The sequence below is a fragment of the Pan paniscus genome, chromosome 14, assembly GCF_029289425.2.
Source record: "Pan paniscus chromosome 14, NHGRI_mPanPan1-v2.0_pri, whole genome shotgun sequence".
Lineage (NCBI taxonomy): Eukaryota > Metazoa > Chordata > Mammalia > Primates > Hominidae > Pan > Pan paniscus.
The window spans coordinates 115,428,514-115,454,950 of NC_073263.2; the positions used below are offsets into that span (position 1 = coordinate 115,428,514).

The following is a 26,437-nucleotide window of genomic DNA, read 5'->3' on the forward strand; positions in this document are numbered from 1 at the left end:
CTCGCTCCTTCCAGGCCTGGCCACTCCCACAAGAAGAAAACAGAAACCTCAGTGCCTGGCAGAGAAGGCTCTTGGGCGGCAAGTAGGCGGCCGGATCACCCTCCGTCCCGCCTCCTGTGCCCCCAGCCCCTCCGCACCCCGTCTCCTTCCTCTTCTTCGCCAAGCTCTGAGCACCCTCTCTGGGGCGCTAGGCGCTCTCCTTCGCCCTCTTCCTGGTGGAGTACGGGATGCAGCACACACAGCTGGTATGCATCCTGCAGGGCGAGAGGAGGGCAGGTGGGTGAGAAAGGGTCCTGGGCCAGCACTGTGGCCACAGGCACCCCGAGAGCAGCACCCCCAACCTGAAGTGCACTGGGAGGTCTGCCCTGCACTTGCGTATGCACCCCTTTTCATCAAGCGCACTGGGGAGTCTCCCCTGTACCTGCATATGCACCCCTGTTCATCAAGTGCACTGGGGGGTCTCCCCTGTACCTGCATATGCTCCCCATTTCATCAAGTGCACTGGGGGTCTCCCCTGCACCTGCATATGCATCCCCTTTTATCAAGCACACTGGGGGGTCTCCCCACACCTCCGCATGCACCCCCTTTCATCAAGCGCACTAGGGGGTCTCCCCTGCACTCTGCCTGCACCCCCTTTCATCAAGCACACTGGGGGTCTCCCCTGCACCTCCGCATGCACCCCCTTTCATCAAGCGCACTGGGGGGTCTCCCCTGCACTCTGCCTGCACCCCCTTTCAAGTGCACTGGGGGGTCTCCCCTGCACTCTGCCTGCACCCCCTTTCATCAAGCACACTGGGGGTCTCCCCTGCACTCTGCCTGCACCCCCTTTCATCAAGCGCACTGGGGGGGTCTCCCCTGCACTCTGCCGGCACACCCTTTCATCAAGCACACTGGTGGGTCTCCCCTGAACTCTGTATTCACCCCCTTTCATCAAGCGCACTGGGGGTCTCCCCTGCACTCCACATGCACCCCCTTTCATCAAGCACACTGGGGTCTCCCCTGCACTCTGTATGCACCCCCTTTCATCAAGCACACTGGGGGTCTCCCCTGCACTCCACATGCACCCCCTTTCATCAAGTGCACTGGGGGGTCTCCCCTGCACTCTGTATTCACCCCCTTTCATCAAGCGCACTGGGGGTCTCCCCTGCACTCCACATGCACTCCCTTTCATCAAGCACACTGGGGTCTCCCCTGCACTCTGTATGCACCCCCTTTCATCAAGTGCACTGGGGGGGGTCTCCCCTGCACTCTGCATGCACCCCCTTTCATCAAGTGCACTGGAGGGTCTCTCCTGCACTCTGCCTACACCCCGTTTCATCAAGCACACTGAGGGTCTCCCCTGCACTCTGCACCCCCTTTCATCAAGCACACTGGGGGGTCTCCCCTGCACTCTGCCTGCACCCCCTTTCATCAAGCACACTGGGGTCTCCCCTGCACTCTGTATGCACCCCCTTTCATCAAGTGCACTGGGGGGGTCTCCCCTGCACTCTGTATGCACCCCCTTTCATCAAGTGCACTGGGGGGGTCTCCCCTGCACTCTGCATGCACCCCCTTTCATCAAGTGCACTGGGGGGTCTCTCCTGCACTCTGCCTGCACCCCCTTTCATCAAGCACACTGGGGGTCTCCCCTGCACTCTGCACCCCCTTTCATCAAGCACACTGGGGGGTCTCCCCTGCACTCTGCCTGCACCCCCTTTCATCAAGCACACTGGGGTCTCCCCTGCACTCTGTATGCACCCCCTTTCATCAAGTGCACCAGGGGGGTCTCCCCTGCACTCCATATGCACCCCCTTTCATCAAGCACACTGGGGGGTCTCCCCTGCACTCTGCCTGCACCCCCTTTCATCAAGCACACTGGGGGTCTCCCCTGCACTCTGCCTGTACCCCCTTTCATCAAGCACACTGGGGGTCTCCCCTGCACTCTGCCTGCACCCCCTTTCATCAAGTGCACTGGGGGTCTCCCCTGCACTCCACATGCACCCCCTTTCATCAAGTGCACTGGTGGTCTCCCCTGCACTCCGCATGCACCCCATTTCATCAAGCCCTAGGGGCTGTGGTGAGTGGCGGATGAGAAACCCAGTTTGCTGGTTTCTGCTTGAGCCCTGACTGGGAGGACATGCGGGTCTCCAGAAGGATGCCTGAAGACAAAACAGCAAAAAGCACAAGGGCCCTGCCTCCGTCCCCACCTGGAGCCACTATGTTCTTAAAAGATCAGTGACCTGGGTCCGTGCCTTTTCCTGCACACGACGTCTGCCGCGGTTCGTGATTACGCCTCTGTAATCTACAGCCAAACATGCCCTCGCACTCAAACCTTGATGTGATTCTGCATGCGCCCAGCCCCCGCCGCCTGTCCAGGAACCGTGAACAGAAACACGGCGTGGGGCAATGGACAGACGGCTCGTGGGCGACAGCCTCAGTGCACAGTCCTCACTAAGACTTCCACGTAAAACAAACTCTTGAAAAGCTTGATTTTTTTCCCTTAATTGGCAATCATTGTGCCCATGAAGGGACTCCTAGCGGACTGCCCAGGGACACTGCAGGGACCTGGCACCTTGACCCCAGCACAGGCCCTTGGGGCCTCTCTGGCCCCTGCACAGCTGCACGTGGTGGGGTCTCTCCGGGTCCTCTCCTGGGGCTGTGCTAGGGCTCAGACCTCCTGCTTGGCTGACAGCCCTGAGTTTTGGAGACTTTTCATTTGTTAAGGAGAAAAATTCTCCTAGTTGAAAGATACTAGGGGCCAGGTGCTGTGACTCATGCTTGTAATCCCAGCACTTGGGAGGTTGAGGCAGGTGGATCACTTGAGCTCAGGAGTTAAAGACCAGCCTGGCCAACATAGGGAGATCCCCATCTCTACTAAAATAAAAAATTAGCTGGGCATGATGGCACTTGTGGTCCCAGCTACTTAGGAGGCTGAGGCAGGAGAATCACTTGAGCCCAGGGGGTGGAGGTTGCAGTGAGCTGGGAACACACCACTACACTCCAGCCTGGGTGACAGAGTGAGACTCTGCCTCAAAAAAGAAAAGGAAAAGATTCTAGGAAGAAATGGATGTGTGAGGCTGATTGGGTAGAATGTGTGAGGCTGCATGATTGGCTAGGATGTGTGAGGTTGTCTGATTGGGTAGAATGTGTGAGGCTGTCTGATTGGCTAGGATGTGTGAAGCTGTCTGGCCAGGTTGAGCAGGTGCTTCCCCTTTTAATCTGACTCCCAATGGGAAATGAATCATCGCAAAGTGAAACAACAGGCACTGGACAACCAACCTCCAGTCAGTGCCCAGCAGGCGTGTGACACATGGAGCCCTTCTAGATGGGAGGGGTTCATGAAAGGAGATTTAATGCAGAAATGGTCAAAAATGGTGTTCTTAAACATTAAGGCATACCAGGCTTTCTAAGGCTGTCACTGGCCCACTCTTTTGCTTATTTTAAACCAATGAGCAAATTATATCAAGGAAAATTTGGAGCTCAAATGGCAATCTGCGATGATAGAGTTAACATGAGGACTTGTCCAAGTTATCTCTCTTTTTATCCTGAAGCAAAATGACTGGCTATTTTAAAAAGAAGTGTAGGACAAAGCAGAAAGTCCAAGCATGTCAGAATGGTCTGTAAAAGTCATGATAAGGTTTATGAAAGATAATTTTGAAAAGAATTCTGTGTGTAAATTGGCTGTGATTAAAAGGGAATTATTTATATGTCCTTCTAAAGATTGAGCTTTGGGCCAGGCATAGTGGCTCATGCCTGTAATCCCAGCACTTTGGGAGGCCAAGGCGGGCAGATCATGAGGTCAGGAGATCGAGACCATCCTGGCTAACACAGTGAAACCTTGTCTCTACTAAAAATACAAAAAAAAAAATTAGCCAGACATGGTGGTGGGCACCTGTAGTCTCAGCTACTTGGGAGCTGAGGCAGGAGAATGGCGTGAACCCAGGAGGCGGAGCTTGCAGTGAGCTGAGATCGTGCCACTGCACTACAGCCTGGGTGACAAAGCGAGACTCTGTCTCAAAAAAAAAAAGATTGAGCTTTGATATTAAATATACATTAATACAAAACTAAAGATTGGTCCCCTATGTCACCACAAAGTTTCCTTAAAGTACTGGTTTGCTCTTAATGAAATTGCAAGAGGTTTTGATTTTTAACTCTAAAATCATTTCTTTTGAAACTGCTCAGGTCTACATCTCAGAAACTCAGCTTCTGCTGTCCCTTGTCACGTGTGGTTTGCAGGTCGTGTGTGGCTGCCTCAGCTCTTTCTCCCCTTAAGAAGGCCTGGGATAACAACTTTCTCCTTCAAACTTTTTGTCAAGTCCTGCAACTTTTTCCTCCAGTTCTAACTCTGCTGTTTAAGCAACGTTTTCCTTAAGTGCAGCTTCAATTTATACACTTGGCTTTTCTTGCTATGTCTGAATTGTTCAACATAATCAGGCAACTTCTCGTGCTGTTACCAATAGCTGTGTGTTCCCCAGCTCAAGGCCCTAGTTTCCTTGTTTACTGTCCTCTGTAATCAAGTGCACACCCACAGCCCTGAAGATGCTCTTCCTGTGTCAGGCAAGGTTCCATCGGATCTGACTTCCAGGTTACCTGCATGGGCTTCCCTCAAGGAGAGGCAATCACACTGCAGGTTTTTCTGTACCTTTTGGTAACTGGCTTAAAAACCAAATATTTTATATTTTATCAAGATAATTTCTCCTTTATCTTTATTAGATTTTGATTACTTAAGACAACTGAGCTTTAAAAGGGTTATGGTTTTTACAGCAATGTAACTTCCTAAATTGCCTGTGAAGTCTTTTGATAATCACTCTGGTTAAATGAGTGACTATTATTTTTAAATGATCTGTAATTCTGTTTTGATTGTTTTGAACCTTTTGACATCTTTTGCAGGTTTCCACAGAATCAAAATCCTACATAAAGTCTTTTCAGATTAAACAATTACATTTGGTAAAACTCTATGGGTAGCATCATCAAATGATAAATGATACTAAATCTTCTTTCAGTTTTAACTGTGAGCATGTTATTGATATAAATGTTCTAAAAATTACATACATTTATATTAATATAATATCAGTCATAATTTTGATAATGTCCAATTGTAAATTATATTTGTATGGGCATGTTATCCGTGTGAATATTCTAAAGATTATGTGAAAATGTATAGAAGCTGGGCAGTCCTGATGTGACACTGTCAGTCATGATTTTGGTTGTTTTCTTACAATGTTATGTGTAATAGAAATAACTATTTTCTTGTTGGTTAGAAGCTTTCATCAAATTTTAACTGTGGCTGTTCTAAGGTTTTGCATCTGTAGTCATTATTCTGAAGTATTCTCTAAAAACGTTTATAATCAGCTCTAGTCCAAAACTGCTTTTTGTGGAAAGGACTCTAATAAATATGGGTACAAAAAGGTGGGAAATATTAAGAGCACAATTAATGACATAATATACAAAAGTGGTTCCAGTTTTGTTCACTGGTTATCCAGTTTTTTTCCAATCTGTAGTTACTGTGATGCTGTGAAGTGTGCAGTGCTCTGTGTGCTCTGTGTCATCTGTGGCTACTCTGGAACTATGAAGTGTGCAGAGCTGTGCGTGATCTGTGGCCCCTCTGATGCTATGAAGTGTGCAGAGCTCTGCGTGACATGTGGCCCCTCTGATGCTATGAAGTGTGCAGTGCTCTCCATGATCTGTGGCTACTCTGGAACTATGAAGTGTGCAGAGCTCTGTGTGATCTGTGGCCCCTCTGATGCTATGAAGTGTGCAGTGCTCTGCGTGATCTGTGGCTACTCTGGAACTATGAAGTGTGCAGAGCTATGTGTGATCTGTGGCTACTCTGGAACTATGAAGTGTGCAGTGCTCTGCGTGATCTGTGGCCCCTCTGATGCTATGAAGTGTGCAGAGCTCTCCGTGATCTGTGGCTACTCTGGAACTATGAAGTGTGCAGAGCTCTGCGTGACGTGTGGCCCCTCTGATGCTATGAAGTGTGCAGAGCTCTCCGTGATCTGTGGCTACTCTGGAACTATGAAGTGTGCAGAGCTCTGCGTGACGTGTGGCCCCTCTGATGCTATGAAGTGTGCAGTGCTCTCCGTGATCTGTGGCTACTCTGGAACTATGAAGTGTGCAGTGCTCTGCATGATCTATGGCCCCTCTGATGCTATGAAGTGTGCAGTAATCTCCATGATCTGTGGCTACTCTGGAACTATGAAGTGTGCAGAGCTCTGCGTGACGTGTGGCCCCTCTGATGCTATGAAGTGTGCAGAGCTCTGCGTGATCTGTGGCCCCTCTGATGCTATGAAGTGTGCAGTGCTCTCCGTGATCTGTGGCTACTCTGGAACTATGAAGTGTGCAGAGCTCTGCGTGATCTGTGGCCCCTCTGATGCTATGAAGTGTGCAGTGCTCCCCGTGATCTGTGGCTACTCTGGAACTATGAAGTGTGCAGAGCTCTGCGTGACGTGTGGCCCCTCTGATGCTATGAAGTGTGCAGAGCTCTCCGTGATCTGTGGCTACTCTGGAACTATGAAGTGTGCAGAGCTATGTGTGATCTGTGGCTACTCTGGAACTATGAAGTGTGCAGAGCTCTGCGTGATCTGTGGCCCCTCTGATGCTATGAAGTGTGCAGTGCTCCCCGTGATCTGTGGCTACTCTGGAACTATGAAGTGTGCAGAGCTCTGCGTGACGTGTGGCCCCTCTGATGCTATGAAGTGTGCAGAGCTCTCCGTGATCTGTGGCTACTCTGGAACTATGAAGTGTGCAGAGCTATGTGTGATCTGTGGCTACTCTGGAACTATGAAGTGTGCAGAGCTCTGCGTGATCTGTGGCCCCTCTGATGCTATGAAGTGTGCAGAGCTCTGTGTGATCTGTGGCCCCTCTGATGCTATGAAGTGTGCAGTGCTCCCCGTGATCTGTGGCTACTCTGGAACTATGAAGTGTGCAGAGCTCTGCGTGACGTGTGGCCCCTCTGATGCTATGAAGTGTGCAGAGCTCTGCGTGATCTGTGGCCCCTCTGATGCTATGAAGTGTGCAGTGCTCTCCGTGATCTGTGGCTACTCTGGAACTATGAAGTGTGCAGAGCTCTGCGTGATCTGTGGCCCCTCTGATGCTATGAAGTGTGCAGTGCTCCCCGTGATCTGTGGCTACTCTGGAACTATGAAGTGTGCAGAGCTCTGCGTGATCTGTGGCCTCTCTGATGCTAAGAAGTGTGCAGAGCTCTGCGTGATCTGTGGCCCCTCTGATGCTATGAAGTGTGCAGTGCTCTGCATGATCTGTGGTTTCCCTGTAACAGTCCTGGGGATGTATTGCGTTGGGCAGGTACAGGAAAAGGCAACACTAGGAAAAAGAAAATCCAGATCATGCTAATTAAAAAAGAGATGGAGGCCGGGTGCGGTGGCTCACGCCTGGAATCCCAGCACATCGGGAGGCTGAGGCAGGTGGATCATGAGGTCAGGAGATCGAGACCATCCTGGCTAACACGGTGAAACCCCGTCTCTACTAAAAATACAAAAAATTAGCTGAGCCTGGTGGCAGGCGCCTGTAGTCCCAGCTACTCAGGAGGCTGAGGCAGGAGAATGGCGTGAACCTGGGAGGCGGAGCTTGCGGTGAGCCGAGATGGTGCCACTGCACTCCAGCCTGGGCAACAGAGTGAGACTGTGTCTCAAAAACAAAAAAAGAGATGGAGCCTGCCAAAGCATTTTCCAATGAACACGCAAGTGTGCACGTGAGCTGACGCCCATTCATTACAGCCACGGCTGAGGACTCTCGGCCTTCCTGGGCCGGAGCCTCCCGGTATTGGGAAATCAGCGTTGGGTCTTGTAAATGCAACTGGATGGTGACCCAAAGGGGGAATTTGTGAGATGAGGTAGCAAACCTAAGAAGCCACGTCAGCTCGTTTCTGCTGGCAGCTCTCCCCACTGCATGCCGCCAGCAGCCCCACTGGGCAGGTTTTCTGGGATAGCTGAGTCAAGGGGGATGGAGGCTGAGACCAGGAGATTTCGACCCAGGATTGTCCAGCTTGGGGCAGAAAACAGCCATCGAACTGTGTGCCGAGTGCCAAATCCATCATCAGGAAACGATGAGAAAAATAGAGCTGTACTTGGAAAATACCTGCCCATTTTAAGCCCAGACTCAGGAGTCAAAACAACCCCAATGTCCTAGTGAAAGCCGGTGTGACCCGGTTACGGTAGGAGTCAAAAGAGGCAGAGACTCTTCTGAGTTGGGGCAGAGTGCAATGTTCTCGAGGACTTTCTCTCTCCCTGGAGACATAAAAATCTGAGAGCAGGTAGCGCAGGTAGGGCTGTCATCATCACAGCAGCAATCCGTCAGCAAAGCCAGACCAGTCGGGGGCTGAGGGCTGCAGCTCTCAAAGCTGGCCCTGGGCAAGGACGCTGCTTGGCAGGCACAGCTGCAGCCCCTCTCCTCAGCCTCGCCCCTGTCCTAGCCTTGCCCCTGTCCTCAGCCTCGCCCCCGTCCTCAGCCTCGCCCCTATCCTCAGCCTCACCCCTGTCCTCAGCCTCGCCCCCGTCCTCAGCCTCGCCCGTCCTCAGCCTCGCCCCCGTCCTCAGCCTCGCCCCCGTCCTCAGCCTCAACCCCGTCCTCAGCCTCGCCCCCGTCCTCAGCCTCGCCCCCGTCCTCAGCCTCGCCCCTGTCCTCAGCCTCGCCCCTGTCCTCAGCCACGGCCCCTGTCCTCAGCCTCAGCTGCAGCCACTGTCCTCAGTGTCGAAAGTCAGGTGCTCCCATGTGCTTTTAAGAGGTGGAAGCTGGGGTGATTTTTAAACATTTCTCTCTGTTGTGCTATTCCACATAATTCCCATTATTGTAAATGACTGGTTAAAATGTTAATGTAACTGTTGTTTGTTTGTTTGAGATGGAGTTTCGCTCTTGTCACCCAGGCTGGAGTGCAGTGGTGCTATCTCAGTTCACCGCAACCTCCGCCTCCTGGGTTCAAGCGATTCTCCTGCCTCGGCCTCCCTGGTAGCTGGAACTACAGGCACCTGTCACCACGCCCAGCTAATTTTTTGTATTTTGGTAGACACAGGGTTTCACCATGTTGGCCAGGATGGTCTCGATCTCCCGACCTCATGATCTGCCCACCTCAACCTCCCAAAGTGCTGGGATTACAGGCTGAAAGAAGGTTTAGTATCATGTGACTGTTTTATAAAGCCGATAGAACAATTCATCCTTTAAAAAAATCTGTAAGAAATCAAAATACTGATAAACTGTTAATTCTGAGTGGTAGGCATTTGGACAATTGCTTTTTGTATTTTTGTGTGTTGCTTAAAATAAAACACTATAGATCCATGGGCCCCCTTCAATGGGCCAGTGTCTTCCCTCCCCACACCCATCTTCAGGGCCTCGGGCCTCGGGGAGTCTTGGGGCTTCCCTGGACCTACACAGCATCCAGCCTGGGGACACGGATCATCTCTTCGGAGGCTGCCTAGCCCCGGCCCCAGGGCCCAAGGCTTGTTGTGAGAGAAGCCTGCTTGGCTGTGACACCAGCCATGTATGCACAGCTTCCCACCACCTGCAGGACCCAAGTCTGCAGCTAAAACCTAAACAGGAGAAGTCAGTACCATGCACTTACCACCTCTCCCCCCTCCTTCCTCCCTACTCTCCCTCCTCTTCCCCCTTCTCATCAGGTCCTTTTCCTGGCTGGTGGGTAGGAGACACGGCCTGGTTATGGGGTGAGGTGGGGCATCGTGAAGCTCGTCCCTGAGCCCTTCGAAGGTCCGATGTCCTGTTGCCTGCCCTCAGCCCCTCAGGCTCGGGAGGTGCTGAGCCTCGGCAGTGCCCAGGGAGAAGGGGGGACCGCCTGGGCTCGGCTCTGCCCACCACACACAAGGCATGGTGGGCACACCAGAAACCGTGGTGGGGGGAAAGTCCTCCTACCCCCACCTAGTGTGAGCCCACAAGCATCACTCACTCGTCTTCTGACAGATCTTCCACATCCATCTGGGACGGCTTCTCTTCTTTCTTGGCATCGGTGACCACCTGTGGGGAGTGGAGACATTTAAGGGATGGGAGGTGTCAGCCACGGGCACTGAGGCATAGCCTGTGGACCTGCTGGAGGATCAGGCTAGGGCACAGAGGCTGGATGACCTCCCATCAGACAGGGCTCTCTATTGACTGGACATTTCCAGTTAGGGGAACCTGACCAAGGAACTGCACCCTTGATGAGGCCTGGCTCCTGGACTGAAGACCGGGTCTGGCCTGTTAGCCCAACTGTGCCACTGGCTGGCCCTCCTTGAGTCCTTAGAACTCATGTGCCCCAAGAATAGCCTTGTTGGGGGTTAACAACCAGCTCTCTCTGTGGCTCTGAGGGCAAAAGGGAGAGAAGGTACAGGCTGGAAAATAACTGACCCCCAGGAAGGAGCTGAAACTTGCCAAGAAAGAACTTCAATAAACTTCCAGAATGATGACTGTTCACTACAGCAAAGACATGGAGGAACACACCCCAGATGTTAGTGTTGGAAGTGCCCAGACAGGTCATTAAGTCAGCCTCTTCTTCTTACAGATAAGGATGATGATTATGGTGGTGATAATGTTGATGGTGATGATGATGGTGATGATGATGATGATAATGGTGGTGATGATGACGGTGACTATACTGGTGATGGTGGTGATAATGACGGTGATGATGATGGTGACACTGATGATGGTGATTATAATGGTAATGGTGATGGTGATGGTGATGATGATGGTGACAATGGTGATGGTGATGGTGATTATAATGGTGAAGGTGATGATGGTGATAATGGTGATGGTGATGATGATGGTGATGGTGGTGATGGTGATGGTGATGATGATGGTGATGGTGGTGATGGTGATGATGGTGGTAATGGTGATGGTGATGATGGCGATGGTGATGGTGATGATGATGATTATGATGGTGATGAGGATGGTGATGATGATGGTGATGATGATGGTGATGGTGATTATAATGTTGGTGATGATGGTGACAGTGATAGTGGTGATGATGATGATGGTGGTGATGATGGTCATGATAGTGATGGTGATGATGATGCTGGTGATGGGAATGATGGTGGTGATGTGATGATGGTGATGGTGATGATGATGATGGTGACGATGGTGATTATAATGGTGGTGATGACAATGGTGACGGTGATAGTGGTGATGGTGATGATGGTGACGGTGATGATGGCGGTGATGATGGTCATGATGATGGTGATTATAATGGTGGTGATGATGGGGATAGTGATAGTGGTGATGGTGATGATGGTGACAGTGATGGTGGTGATGATGGTCATGATAGTGATGGTGATGATGATGCTGGCGATGGGAATGATGGTGATGTGATAATGATGGTGATGATATTAATGATGGTGATGATGATGGTGATGGTATTAATGATGGTGATGATGATGTGATGATGGTGATGGTATTAATGGTGATGATGATGGTGGTGATGATTATAATGGTGATGATGATGGTGATGGTGATTATAATGGTGGTGATGATGGTGAAGGTGATGATGGTAATAATGGTGATGGTAATAGTGACGATGATGGTGGTAGTGATAGTGGTGATGGTATTAGTGACGATGATGGTGATAGTGATAGTGGTGATGGTGATGATGATGGTGACAGTAATGATGGTCATGATAGTGATGTTGATGATGATGCTGCTGCTGATGGGAATGATGGTGGTGATGTGATAATGATGGTGATATTAATGATGATGGTGATAATCTTTATGGGGATGATGTTGCTGGTGGTGATGATGATGATGGTTGTGATATAATGATGGTGTTGATGGTGATGATAGTAATGGTGGTGGTGATGATGATGATACCCCATGATGATGATGATAAGCTTTCCTGGGTGTGAGGCACTGCTCTGAGAGCTTTCCCAGACAACCCTGGAATGCGGGTACTAATATGATTCCTACTTTATAGAGGAGACAACTGAGGCACAGGGAAGTATGATGAGTTGTTTTGAGCATTTACTGACAGAACCACACATCCACCAAAGCCCAGTCTCTGAGCTTCCAGGCCTGTGCCCTTTTCACCATCCCAACGTGATCCCGCACAAGAGGTTCTGAGGACCCATGGGCACCTTGAAGGTTAACCCAGGCCCCAGAGTCTCTGATAGTGCTGAAGTGTGCGTGAGTTGGAGTGTGGGAGGGTAAGGAAGAGGCTAGACCAATCCTCAACACCAGGGAGCTCTCCTGGAGCTGCTGGCCCCAGGTCTCTGCCTCCCCATCCAACACATGGCTATTGTGGGGTAAGTTCCCAGAAAAGCCTCCCAGGCTGGCCCTGCCAGGTAGCACAGGCGCTTTCCTGGTGGCTTTGGCTCTGCTTGTCTTGGGGGTTTCCATTTTTACCTCCTCAGCATGGTCTCCCAGATCAATCTCCACAAACACAGAGGCTTTCTGTGAATGGAAACCACAGAGGTGTGGATGGCAGGCTTGGGTGAGCTGGAGAGGAACGTTGATTCCCTGGGAGGAACAGTGGCCCCTGGCCCTTGGGGCAGCCGGGGCAGACCCTGGTGATGACCATCAGGCCCCCAGATCCTGGCAATGCTGAACGAGGGCTCCTGGGACGCTGGGCAGAGCTGACGGCAGTATGGACTGTGAGGTGTCCATGTAGGAGGAGGATGTAGGAGGGATATGGCTTTCTCACCTCTCCGTACTCACCTCCCATCAGGGCCCTGAGACCCCAGAGGGTCTCCTCCAACCTCACCCTCTGAGAACTCGGGCCTCCAGGAGATGGGGCAATGCCCAGATCTTGGGGAGCCCGGCTGCTCCCACCCCAGCCCTGCTCGACAAGGCAGCACTCCTGCCCCACAGCCTGCCTGTGGGCCACACTCCGCACCAAGGAGCAGGAGACCCCCCCGGGATGCGAACGGCTTCAGCAGCTCAGGGTTTTGCTGTCCCAAGGCCTCCAACAGGGCACCTGGGCCAGCCCAGAATGTGTGTCTGATGGGAGCATTTGAGTCAACTCCAAGGGCAGTGTTTGGGGGTGGGTGAAGGACTTCCCAAGAGCCCTGGAATGAAACCAAGGCCCGCCTGGCAAGCAGCGTGTCTGGCTGTGTTACCGTCCCCACCACACAGCTTGGAGGGAGAACAAAAGCCACTTTCCTTCATACGGTGCCATGTGAGAACCCCCACAGCATGACGTGTCCCTGGACAACACATCAAGCCTGGGGCTCTGGGTGTTTTCTGGGCCAATGTCAAGCTGAGGGCACCTCCTCTCAGGGCCTCATACACCTTTAGTGACTGCACGTTTAGCAAGCGGGGGTCAGGCTGCCCTGGGATCGGGTAAAGAGTCTCAGAGCTTGGCCCCAAGCCTCTCTAGGGTAGCAGGGGCCCAGTCTAGCTTCACAGCCTGGCGCCTGCTGAGCTGACCCCCAGGCCACCGTCCCGGGCAGGTCCGGGCTCCGGCAGAACTCCCGCCTGGACAGGCCTCCCTTCTCACTTCTATTACTAAAGGGAAAATCTCTTGCCTCTTCTTCCTGAAGGTCATTTAGCTTTATGGACTCTGCCTCCTGTTCCTGTAAGACCAAAGAGGTTAAGTGAAGGCCGGGCTCCAAGGCAAGAGGAAAAAATGCACCGCTCCTCAGTGTGGCCCAACCTTGGCCTCCTGCAAGCCTCCGTCTGCGTGCTCGCCTTCCTGCACCTCCTGCATGCTGGCCTCCAAGTCGCTCTTCTCCCTCTCTGGGTCTTGTTTTCCACTCTCATGACCCAGCTTCCCAAGGGTGCTGAAGCTTTCCTTCTTGTCTTGTGCTAGGTTTTTCTGACTGCGGGAGGAGCAGGGAAAGTGGTTTGGAAGAGACGGCAGATAGCTGCGGGCAGCTCCTGGTCTCCTCTGGGGCTGTCTCCTTAGGCTCGAGGCTGGTGCCCCTGGGGTCTGGTGGGCACCTATGAGGGGCCCTGACCCAGCACAGAGTTCTGGCTCTGAAGGGCCCCCAGCCTGGCCCTCCTGGCTCCCTCTGCTGGCCCATCTTGCCTGGAAAACTTACCCTGTACAGCCAGGGTCTGGACTGGGATTACAGCCAACCTGGGCTTATTTTGGAAAGCAGGGTCTAACCTTGCTCAAAGAGCCAAAATCTGATGAGAAGATGCAGCCACCCTGTGGCAGATCCACACTCCATGTGGATACCAAATGGGCCATGCTGGCCAGTAGGCTGGGGGGTCCATGGTTGGCCCTGCTGTTACTCGCACCAACCTCGTGACCTCTTCTGTGGTCTGCTATGGTGTGTGGCCAGGGGCAAGAAGAATGCAACAGGCAGTGAGGATGACAGGGGCTCCGCCACCATCTGCAATGGCGTTGACTTGGCCAAGGGTATTGACTGACTTGGCCAACGTGAGCAGACACTTTCAGCTTTGCCACCCTAAAGGTGTGTGGTCCTCCCAGCTCAACTGCCCTCACCAAGGCCATCAGCTTCCCTGAGCTGTACAGAGTGGGAGGCTCCAGGCGCCGCACACATCCTGTCTAACACATGAACACTCACTCTCACCAACTGATTGTACCTTTGGCCACTTCGGCAACCGGACACCTTCCTTGGTCTCCACTCAACAGGAACCATTTGTAAATAAGGGGGACTTGGCCCATGCCTTGTCCATGGTAAATTGACTTTGTTAGATCTGAGACAAATTTTTGAGGAATTCAATGACTGTTAAGTCTTCTTTGATGGCAGGAGGGTGAGTGGGTGGGAGAACCAGAGCTGGGTTAGAACAGGACGCGAGGTGCAGGGAGGCAAGAACTCGGCGGTACGAAGTGGGGATGTGCTGTCCAGGGCCCCACACCCTCTCCCTAAAGGAGCACTCGAGTTGTTTACATCTAGGGTGGGCCCAGCAGTCCACTAGTGAGACGACGCCTCCTTCCCCAGAGGGCCATGGGGTGTCTACTGAGAGGGATGCAGCTGTGTGACCCTCAGGCCAGGGCCCGAGTCCTGAGGACACCACCCCGCTACAGGTGGGCCCTGTTCCCACGCTGAATTCCTCTCAAAATAAGGAGGATTTCCCAGCCCTCCCATCCAGGCCCTGGGCGGGATTTTCTCAGGACCCAGGGCTCCCTCTGTCCCCTTCTAAGTGTCTACCTTGATGCCCAGGTACCACTCCCACACCCCACCCTCTCCTGTGTCCACCTCACTTTTCCCAGCTCCACCTTCACAAAGGCCAGCGTCGGACAGGTTGCTTACCAGCTGGCATCTTCCGCGTTACAGCTTGGGTCTTTCCCTTGATCTTCAGACTCTGGGGAGGAAGGACAGAGCCGTCAGCACCATTACATCGCAGCTACCAGAGCTCAGGACCTGCCCCAAGCCGCCCACAGCCACCCACAGCAGAGCTCAACTCTCAGCCATGGCTACGGCTAACTTGAGTTTCTCCCCCACCTGTGCCCATGCCCGGCCCTCCGGTATTTGCTATCGGCACTTTCCACAGCCTGGTGCCAGGGCCTTGAGCCAGGCTCAGCCCCAGCACCTCAGCCCACACCTGGGCTCCACCTTCTCCCTGCAGGACTCAGGGTGAGGCATGGCCAGCCGCCTTACAGTAAACACATGAGGCTCCGGGACCTCTTGAAACTCCTCTTTGTCCTAGCAGAGCTGGCTGGAGGTAGCTGAGCGGGAGGGTGGGAGAAGCCCACAAGACCTGCGCATGCCGGCTACTACCCCCCACCCAGGCTTCCTCTCACGGACAGGTGGGACTTGAAACCCCACTTGGCTTGTCCAGGAAAATCCACCAATCCCCAGGGTCTCTGGGCTCCCCGAGAGGCATTGCGGGATGTTTCTAGCAGTCTTTTTTCGGGACCACTTTATGTCTCGTGAGGATCTTTACCTTGATGTGAGAGAGGACAGGGGCCCGGGAACATCAACTCGAGTGAGCAGTGTTCTGGTGTTCCCGGCAGGAACCCAAGCCTGGCTGTTGGCCACCGGCTTGCACCGAGCACACACTGCTCCCTGGCACACTTGGCTAAAGGTGTTGACTGACTTGGCCAACGTGAAACACTCCATTCTAGTGAAACACTGAGTTCTCCATTCCCAGGAGCTTGCAAACCAGCACAGCCTTGTGAGGAAGTCATGTGGCAGAGGATTCTCCAAACCCTAGGTGCTCAGGAGAGCCTTGGAGTGAGCGGATTCCAGATCCCACAGGGCCTCCAGCCGCATCGGAGCCGGGAATGTTTGCGGAGACCCTGGCTTCCTGCAGCTACTCCCTCTTCCCACAACACCCCCTTGGCCCGGGATTCAAATACAACAGGGATGATTCCAAAGCTTCAAATGATGCTTGTGATGGAAGAGACCAGACCTCCTCCCAGAGCTCGGCACAGTCACATGGGCCACTCCAGGCAGGTCACTCAGCTCAGCCCACAGGCCCAAGGGGCAGCTGGGGAATGGGGCTCTTCCAGGGAAATGAGACCAATGGCCGACCATGAGGGGCTGCCCCCAACAGAGAAGCCACGAGTGGGGCCCAGAGGTGGAGCGCAGAGCCTTTGCAGAATCAACAGGCGTCCAGGGTGCATGTGGGCTCAAGGCAGGGCCTCAGTGGGTCTGGAACCCAGCGGATTCTCACTCTGCTCTTGCCGGCCTCTCTGGGCTGCCCTCCGTGAGCGCCGGTCTCCTGTGCTCCGCATGGCCCAGGCCCAGACACACCCCACTGGTGCCCCCGTGAAGTCAGCCACCCCACATCTCCCGCATCCCGGAGGCCTCCCTGTGATGTGGACGCGGCGTCTCACACATCCGGGCACCTGTGGGTGCACGTGGCACTGGGCATGTCATGGAGCCCACCAAGTCTGCGAGGGGTGAGGAGCTGAGTCCCTGCGGAAACCAAGGCCACGTCGGACTCTACCAGTGGTCAACAAGGCCCGGCCCTTCTCCTCGGGTCACAGGGCTGGAAATGCCTCCTGCTCTTCTCCGGCAGAATCTCAGTTGTCTGGGGGCAGCCACAAAGCTCCAGGGAGGATGCGCTCCTGGGCCGTGGTCTCGGACCCTGAGGGTGCTGGTGCCTGGGGGAGGCTGTGCAGGGTGGACATCTTTGCCAGACAGGACAAGCGGCCACACAGAAGCCCGGCCTCCCTGCTGCGGCACCTCCCATCGTGCAGTTTTGGGCAAATCCAGCAGGTGTTGAGGGAAATGTCAGCCACAATGGGGCTCAATCTCTCCCTCCATCTGACCTCGGCCTCTAAGTCCACACCTCGGTGGCACCGGGCGGCATTATTGGAGACCCGCTCCCCGCCCGACCCCGGCCTCTAACTCTACACCGCGGTGGCACTGGGTGGCATTATTGGAGACCCGCTCCCTCCATCTGACCCCGGCCTCTAAGTCTACACTGCGGTGGCAGCGGGTGGCATTATTGGAGACCCGCTCCCTCCATCCGACCCCGGCCTCTAAGTCTACACTGCGGTGGCAGCGGGCGGCATTATTGGAGACCCGCTCCCTCCATCCGACCCCGGCCTCTAAGTCTACACCGCGGTGGCACCGGGTGGCATTATTGGAGACCCGCTCCCCGCCCCAACTTAAATTCCCGCTAAGCAGCCTTGGCGTAACTTATTCTTTTGAGAACTTTGCACGTCTTGAGGGAACCCCGTGGGGAGGGAGGTAGGGTGCAGCCTCCTAACTACTCACGGCCCCCAAACAGCACATATTTGGATTTTTAAACTCAGAGAAGAACACATATTTTTACATCATTACCTCTTAAAATTGTCCCCAGGGCTTGAGCAAGCAAACCCCGAGTACTACTGGGCTGTTTCACTTCCATGGCCCCGTGGACACCTTTGCGAAGGGGAGGCGGAGCTGCCGAGGCCGCGGGAGGGGAGGGGAGCGCCAGCTCGCAGCTCCATGTCAGCCCCTCAGCCCTGTGCTCTGGGCCAGTATTCAAGGTGTGAGGAGGTGACTCCAGCACCATCCCCAGGCCCACACCACCGTCCGTTCGGCACACCTGGAAACATCTCAGAGTGGCGAGTGTGGACCGACACAGGGGCAGCCTACACGTTTCACGGTTTAGAAGCCAACCGTGTCAAACACCAGCTACGCAGGTTCCTTGCTGGTGGGTGAGGCCCAGGGCTCCTGGCAGGGACCCAGGCCCTCACCAGGGCCTCCTTGCAAACGGGGCGCCTGGCTATGATCCTCCCTTCAGGCATCGGCTGGCTTCGGAGGCCCATGAGGGTCCCAGGCCTGCCCTCCTCTCACCCCTCCCGCCCTTGGCTGTGCCCGGCTGGAGCCCCCACAGCTCTGCCCCAGCAGCGCAAGGCCTTCCCAGCAGCCCTGGGTGGGTTACGGGTGTGGACCTGGAGTGGTCCCCACTTCCGCCCTTAGCGTTCCGAGCACAGGGCAGTGGGAGGCAGGAGGCCCGGCCCGGTCCCTGCTGCCTGTGGAAGGAAAATGAACCTTGGGCCCCGAATCACTGAGCTAAGGGGAGGAGTAAGGCTGGGAATGTGTCAGACAAACCTGCCTCCCATCCTCTTCCTAAACAAGAGCTGCAGAGATAAACGGCCACAGGTCTCCCTCATCATTCACCCACGAGGAAATTCCCTGTGAGCCTCAAGATCTCTGCCCTAAGCAGTTTTGTGGAGTTTCACACTGGGAATGCACATGGACAGCTGACCGTCACAGGCGCAGGACGGGCACAGAGATCACGGTCCTCCCTCTGCTCACCTGAGACAAGTGACAGCTCCCTCTGGGCTGCTCATGAAAAACTGCAGTCACGGAGCCGGACGAGGATACAAGTGACTCTCCCTCTAGTCCCCTCACGTGTAAATTGTGTGTTCAGTGAAAGGCTGATCGAGACCCAAAGCATGCAGCCCTGTGTCTCCTCTACCTACGACCTGGAAGCCCCTCCTGCTTCAGGCTGTCCCTTTCCGGACAGAACCGACGTACCCCCTCACAGGTGCTGATTGATGCCCCACGCCCCCTAAAATGTATGACGCCAGGCCGTGCCCCGCCTTGGACACACGTCGTTGGACCTCCTGGGGCTGTCTCGGCGCATCCCTAACCTTGGGAACTTCCTAGAACTTTCTAACTGGGCTGGGCTCTGACGCAGGTACTTTGGGTTCAGTGCCTGGTGGGACAGCCGCGCTGTCCACCCGCTCCCCGCGGCCCCACAGCCCCTACCCAGCTCCTTGTGAGGCTTCCTAGGGCGGCTGGGAGGGTCCCCCTCGGGCTGCAGGCCTCCCAGACTCCTGCTTCGCTGAAGTTCAGAGGCCTCACTGGCCGCCTTGAGGTGCCCAAGGGCCACTCCTGAGGGCAGGGCCCTGAGGCCGGGCCGGTGCCTCCTGTGTGTGGTCCCCGTGTCCTTCTCCATCCTCCAGCCCAGCCTCGTCCTGAGCACAAGGCTGCCACCCTCACACCCAGCCGTCCCGCAGGGAGTAGTCAGGAGGTGCTGGGAGTGTGTTGCCATGGGTCTGCTGTGACATCACTGTAAGGTCAGAGGCCAAAGATCGGCTGGTCCCTGGCAGCACAGCGCGGCTTTCCCACAGGCCGGGGCTGGGGCGGGTTCTGCATCTTCCCTTCTTCTTTCCCGCAGGCCGGGGTTGGGGCGGGTTCTGTGTCTTCCCTTCTTCTTTCCCGCAGGCCGGGGTTGGGGCGGGTTCTGTGTCTTCTTCTTTTCTGCAGGCCGGGGTTGGGGCGGGTTCTGCGTTTTCACATCTCTGGTCTCTCCACCAGGGAGGGCGGGGAACTGGCACCAGGCCCTAACAGGGCCTGCAGATGAGATGCCGGTCTCCCTCTGTGACAGGGTATTTGAATCTTTCTCTCCCTATCAGGGCAAATGGGACACAGATCAACTTAGGAAGACAAAGGCAGCCCCTGCAGGCAGTGGTGGGGTGCAAATGCTGCCGGCCCAGCGCCTCTCCCCACCCACACGGCGCCAGGACGAAACCCTGCTGTGGCCGGGGCTCCGGCAAGGCCTTTCCGGGCCGACGGTGTGAACTGCACAGGTCAGCGTGGGTTTGCTGGCACTCCCAGGCAGGCGGCTTAAACAGCGGGAGCTCATTCCCTCCGGTGCTGGGGGCAAGGTGTCTCGCAGCGCTGGTTACCCGAGGCCTCTCTACTTGGCGCGAAGATGATGTATTCCGTGTCCTCACGTGGTCGTCCTGCGTGCTGCGTCCTCGTCTCCCCTTCTCATGAGGACGCTGGTCACACTGGGTCAGGGCCTCGCTTTACCTTGACAATCTCTACAGCTCCACGCCCAAGTGCAGCCACACCCTGAGGTCCTGAGGGTCACGGGGTCACAGCTCCAGCATGAGGATTTGCTGGGACAGAGTTCAGCCTGTACTGAGCCGAACAGAAAATCCCCGGCGCGCCGTCTCCTCCAGCCTCCAGACCACGGTGGGTGGGGAGGCGACATTTTACCTCTTGGGGTTTTTGGTCGGGCCTGATAATTAAAATCAGCAGATGAGCTGGAGAAAGGCACACGCACTCCAGCACGGTCTGTGTGGCCGGGAATGGCCTTTCCCTCCCGAAAGAGGAGGTAACACCCCACGGGGAAGACGCTCTCCAGAGCCAGAAGAAAGCAGCGTTCTTATCCTTGTGGATGGCTGTTTCAGCTCAAAACAACCCTTACAACAGTGTGGCTTATTTGGGCGGCCCCTTCTGCCCCTTTACAGGCACCTCGCGAGCCGGCGCACCCCCCCCCACCCCCAGGACCCGCTTCCTGCACCCGGGGCTCCTCAGCCAGGAAGCAGGTGTGACCCCCAGGCTGCAGGCTCCCCTCCTTCTGATCTCTTCTTTTGAAGAGCCCACAGCCTCTCAGCACCCAGGAGGCCTCAGCTCTCTGGGCAAGTGGTGGGTGCAGGGTGGGGGCCTTGGCCTCACACACGCTCTGGCACTGCCTGGCCTCCTGGGACGGTTCCTCAGAGGCACCTGCTTTGGACACTCTGATGTCGGGAGCCCCGCGGATGCTGCCAGGATGGGAGAGGAGGCCGCTGTCTCTCTCCAACAAGTGCTGGGTCGTCTGGAGCAACAAGGGCAAATGGGCGTCACTGGGGTCTCCACAAAGCCACCTGCAGTCTCTTGGTGGGTGTATTAGACAGTTTCCATGCTGCTGATAAAGACATACCTGAGACTGGGTAATTTATAAAGAAGAGGTTGAATGGATTCAGTTCCACATGTGGCTGGGGAGGCCCTGCGATCATGGTGGAAGGTGAAAGGCACGTCTTACATGGCAGCAGCAGGAGAGAATGAGGCCAAGCAAAAGGAGAAACCCTCATAAAACTTTCACATCAGATCTCGTGGGACTTATTCACGACCACGAGAACAGTATGGGGGAACCGCCCCATGATTCAATCACCTCCCACCAAGTCCCGCCCACCACACAGATTCAATCACCTCCCACCGGGTCCCGCCCACCACACAGATTCAATCACCTCCCACCACACAGATTCAATCACCTCCCACTGGGTCCTGCCCACCACACAGATTCAATCACCTCCCATCACACAGATTCAATCACCTCCTACCACACACATTCAATCACCACCCACCACACAGATTCAATCACCTCCCACCACACAGATTCAATCACCTCCCACCGGGTCCTGCCCACCACACAGATTCAATCACCTCCCACTGGGTCCCGCCCACCACACAGATTCAATCACCTCCCACCGGGTCCCGCCCACAACACAGATTCAATCACCTCCCACCAAGTCCTGCCCACCACACAGATTCAATCACCTCCCACCACACAGATTCAATCACCTCCCACTGGGTCCCACCCACCACACATGGGAATTATGGGAGCTGCAACTGAAGATGAGGTTTGGGTGGGGACACAGCCGAACCATATCAGTGCGAGACGCGCAGGGGCTTCCGGCCCCCATACACTCCCACCTCCCACTGCCCTGCAGGACTCTCCTGGCTGTTCCAGAAGGGGCTTCCATTCTCCACGTTCCCTGGGGCCTCGTCCTCCTTGCCGTTCTACTTCCTCTTGGAGGGGCTGACCTTGGCCCTCCTGGGCTGACCCCAGCACAGCTGTGCCCAGAGTGTGAACGGAGCCCCCTGGCTCCCGACACTGCCTGAAGCCCTGCCGGGAAGTGTGGCTCCAGGAGGACGGGCTGGCCTCCCGGGGAGGATGCCCCCACCTGCAAGGGTTTGTCCACCACCCACAGCCACTCCTGGACTGGGGCAGACCCCACACCTCAGCATGGACTAAGGAGGCCAGCCAGGCTGAACCAAGCCTCACCCTTCCCTGGGAGAAAGGCCTGGGTTGGTGTCCCCAAAGCCACACCTCCTCATTTTTCTCATACCAGAGCTGACTCACAATAGAATTACCAAAAAAGAGGAATTCAAATGGAGCAAGGAAAGGAATAAAAAAATGAGGCAACATATCATGGAGTCTTCACCCAGAGCCCCCCTTAACCCTCTCCTGCCTGGAGGGACAGCAGCCACCTGCCTGGAGGCACAGTCCGTTCTCTTCTCCCAGGGCCTCCAAGTGGCCTCACCCTCCGCATTCCCGGAGATGGCAGCACGTGGTGGTCTGTCTGCCCAGCACTCCTTGAGTGGACACCATTTCCAGCCGCACCTCATGGCCCTGGGCAGCACTCAGCCCTTAGCACTGTGTGACCTACACCTTTCCTGAGGGTATCACAGGGCCGGACTCTCACCCGAGGCACCACAGGTGAATGCCACTGTCAGAGCAGCGCTGCCCATCACCAAAGATGTCAACTGTCACCAGTGATGTCACCTGTCATCAGGGCGGTGCCACCTGTCAGAGCAGCGCTGCCCATCACGAGGCGTCAACTGTCACCAGCGATGTCACCTGTCAGAGCAGCGCTGCCTGTCACCAGAGATGTCACTTGGCATCAGCAATGTGACCTGTCATCAGGGCAGTGCCACCTGTCAGAGCAGCATCACCCATCACCAGGGACGTCACTTGGCATCAGCAATGTCATCCTGCTCCCCAGGTGCCACCCTCCTCCCTGTACCCCCCACCCCTAATGCCCACATGTGCAATTCCCAGTGGGTACCACTGGAAAACCAAGCCAGTCCTCAGAAAGAATAAAACATCTGTTTTAATTGGCCAGTAAAATACATTGCAAATCATTAGTATTTTATAAACAGAAACATTAAGTTATAAATCCATGTTAAAAATTGCAGCTCAGTGCAGCCCCAACAGCTGTGTGTCCAAAAGTCTATTTTTACAACATTTTCCTCCAGTATTTTTGTGACAAGAAAGTTCCTATCTGCCATCTAGATCAAGAGCCTGAACTACAGTATTTTCAAACAAGAACCAGGAGCAGTCGGTACAAGGATACGTCGTGCTGTGTATTTAAACGGCGCTTCCCACACACCTGCCGTCTGCATCCCGGGAGGACGCCCTTTGGGAAAGGCCTCCTCGGCAGTGTGAGGTCTGGAGGGGTCTGCCTGGACCCCATTTTTAGGATCTCCCCTCCCCAATAAAACAGCAGCCCCCGCCCCTGCCCTGCACAGCATCTGGGGGTTCATAACACAGGTGCAATACTGACCATGGGCCCTGGAGGGACGTCTGCACCCCGAAGCCCCTGTACCTCAAACTCAGAGTTTCTTCCCTTCTTTGATTTTCTGGAGGACCTGCAGCTGGCCTTCCTGAGACAGGCTCCATTCCTGTTCCATTTGCCTTCCCGGCAGCCTTCCCTTTAGTGGGTATAGGTTTTGACGTTCTGAGTTACTTTGTATCAAAGAGCTAATTAAAAATGGTCCTTCAAAAACATAAAGAAAAACAGCTTGAAAAATGTACATTTCTATTTTTAAAATCTTCAAACTTCCACGGGGGGTGGCAAATGTTAATTCTGATTTTAAACCCCATTCAACAGCAAAACGATGTGGGCTTCAACTGTGGGCTCCGCAGACGCCTGGAGAAGCTGGAGCCCACACCTTTCCCTCCAAGGGACTCTGTGGACAGAACCCGTATCCCCCAAGCACCAAGGACATCCTCAGACTGGGACTTCTGTGTAGTTCTGCACCTCCCAGCCATAAAACTGACCCCTCAGCCAGGAATCAAACGAATCTCGAAAGTGGAACAGGGAGGCCGCCTCCCAAGGCTGCCTGGATGGCAGGCACAGTGGGAGAGTAATGCTCTGAACCTCCCAATGTGATGAAGCCGAAAGCCAAGGCAGGGCCAGCAGGCCTCCCGGGCACAGAGCCACAGAGCCCAGTGTCACACGCACCGTGCACGCAAGACAGACGTGCACGAGACTGACGCACACACGGCTGGAGGTGCATGTCACAGTCGACTAGACGGGCCGTGGCTCCCTGAGGCTGGCTGTGATGTGGCTAGGGCACAGCCCACACTTCCTGATCCTTCAGCTGATCCCCAGATCCCCACAAACAAGGAGCAAAAAGCACAGAATCAAAGGACGACACGTTCCACAAGGCCAGGTGGGCTTTCTGCGGAGGGCGTGGCGGTGGTGGCAGCGGTTCTGGGAGAGGGAAACCCCAGCGCCACTTGTCTATGGGCCGGGACGGCGTGCATCTCACTTTGCCGGCTCTGCGCTCTTCCTTCTCTTCTCCCTCCCAAAGGCTGCGGCTTTGCATGGGCAGGTTGCTGGCGCCACTGGGTGCGTCCCACAGACTTTAAATGGAATGAGTGGAGGTCTCGGACTGCTGCCGGATGTAGTTCTGGAAGCTCTTGTCTCCGATGGGGTGCTCCCTGAAAAGGGGGATGGGAGAGGGAATGAGGCACAGACCCCGTTGCCTGGTGCTCACCCGTGGCTGCGGGAGCTTTTCCTGTTCCTAAATGTGACACACTCACACTGCAATCCACACAAAAAATAGAGGAGCCAAAGGAACCACAGTGCCCCCGGAAGCACCCACAGTGACTCTGATGTGTGTGCACAGGTGGGTCAGGCATGCAAGTACCTGTGCACATGTGCTCTCCCTGTGGCACGTGTGTAGCGCATATACATGTGCAGATGTGGAATATGTAGAGTGTATGGCACGTGTGCAGAATGTGCACATCTGCACTGCAAAGAGTGTGCTCATGTGTGGGGAGCATGAGCTCCAGGGACACAGATCTGTCCCAGTGCTGGGACACTCAGCAGGCGTGCGCATCTCCTCCCCACATGCACACCTCCCTCATACCATGTGTGTGCACCTCCTGCCATGTGTGTCCACTACCTCCACGTGTGTGCACCTCCGCCCACGTGCCTACCACCTCCATGTGTGCATCTCCTCCCATGTGTGTGCACCTCCTTCCACGTGTACCTCCTCCCGTGTGTGCACCCCTCCGTGTGTGCACCTCCTCCGTGTGTACCTCCTCCCACGTGTGCACCACCTCCTCCCACGTGTGCACCTCCTCCCACGTGTGTGCACCTCCTGCCATGTGTGTGCACCTCCGTGTGTGTGCCTCCTCCCACGTGTGCACCTCCTCCCACGTGTGTTCACCTCCTGCCATGTGTGTGCGCCTCCTCCGTGTGTGTGCCTCCTCCCACATGTGTGCACCACCTCCTCCCACGTGTGTTCACCTCCTCCCACGTGTGCACCTCCACCCATGTGTGTGCACCTCCTGCCATGTGTGTGCATCTTGTACCATGTGTGCCTCGTGTGCACCTTCTACTACAACAGCATCATGCTTCGCGCATTTTCAACCTGCTGGCTTTTGGCCATGAGGTTGATGGACCTGCTGATATCAACGAGCCAACATATTTGGAAGGCAAATGGGGCTGTCTCCCTAGAAGGGTGTCGAGAGGCATCTGATATGATGATGTCAGAGGTGAAGTCACAGCACTCAGGAGGTGTTGCAGGCTCAGTCCCCTGAGCAACTCGGTCCAAGTCCGGGCCACAGGGACCTGTCACTCTCCTGGAGCCTCACCACTGCCCTTCCCAGACCAGACCCGCATGGTAGAAGGAAGGAGGGGTTAAGAAGGAAGGAAGGGAAGGAGGGAGAAGGAGAAGGGTGGAGGAGGAGACAGGGAGGATCGAAGGGAGGGAGGACCAAAGAGAGGAGTGAGCAGGAGGATGGAAGTGAGGAGGAGGCTGTACAGCTACACAGGGCTCTAGGGCTTACCCGCCCCTGAACAAGCCCGTGTGGTGGCTTCTGCCATGGTGGACCTGGGTACCCACTGGATGGAGAGAGTGACACAGACACATCTGCTCACTCCAGGCTGAGAGCCAGGCTAGCACTTTACATAGTTTAAGTCAATCTTCCAGCAACTCATGAGGGTCTTACAACCCTCTGTTCCATGGAGTGAGGGGGAGTGGAGCTTAGCTAAGCGCCACCTAGCCTGCAGCTGGTGACTAGGCTGAACGTACTCAACCTCGCCACACCTGCCTCATGAGACAAGAGTGGGTTTCGTCCAGAGCTGGCCCTGCTCCCAGGCACCATGGGTGGCCTGGAGAGATGGCAGAGGGTGTGCCACTCAACCAAGGCAGAACAAGACCTGGGCCTAGAGACTGCCAGAGCACGTGACACCAGCATAGCAGAGAGGCTGGGAGGCAGCAGGCCAGGGAGGCACCCCGGATGCTGGCTGGGGGCCTGGAGAGCAAAGGCAGCACCTGCTCTGAAGGAGGGACCAGCAGCGCCGGGCCACGTCCACTGA

At 55.1% G+C, this 26,437-nt stretch overlaps 2 protein-coding genes across 10 annotated transcripts in view; both read right to left on the reverse strand.

Moving 5' to 3' along the window:
- Positions 1-156: 156 nt before the first annotated feature.
- Positions 157-19,290, reverse strand: LOC100988799 (chromosome 13 C13orf46 homolog). Of its 2 annotated transcripts, XM_063595991.1 has the most exons (7): positions 19,035-19,284; positions 15,132-15,183; positions 13,562-13,727; positions 13,434-13,481; positions 12,313-12,360; positions 9,893-9,960; positions 157-254 (listed from the first exon to the last, which is right to left on the reverse strand). In XM_063595991.1, the coding sequence occupies exons 1-7, from the start codon at positions 19,222-19,224 to the stop codon at positions 188-190; spliced, it is 639 nt and encodes a 212-aa protein (XP_063452061.1). In that variant the 5' UTR covers positions 19,225-19,284; the 3' UTR covers positions 157-187. The 2 variants fall into 2 exon arrangements, with proteins under 2 accessions (XP_063452061.1, XP_063452060.1); XM_063595990.1 differs by lacking the exon at positions 157-254 and having other exon boundaries at positions 9,656-13,481; positions 19,035-19,290.
- A 3,625-nt stretch (positions 19,291-22,915) lies between these two features.
- Positions 22,916-26,437, reverse strand: part of RASA3 (RAS p21 protein activator 3) — a 171,054-nt gene continuing 167,532 nt past the window's right edge. For all 8 annotated transcript variants that reach the window (XM_003832117.5, XM_034937080.3, XM_034937078.3 and 5 more), the window contains one exon: positions 22,916-24,549. In XM_003832117.5, the coding sequence (XP_003832165.1) occupies positions 24,474-24,549 (76 nt within the window). In that variant the 3' untranslated portion in view covers positions 22,916-24,473. The remainder of the gene's footprint in view (positions 24,550-26,437) is intronic.

Coding starts and splice junctions, on each gene's coding strand:
- LOC100988799 (XM_063595990.1), bottom strand. CDS start 11,589: ATGACCATCATTACTGTCACCATCATCATCACCATCACCACTATCACT.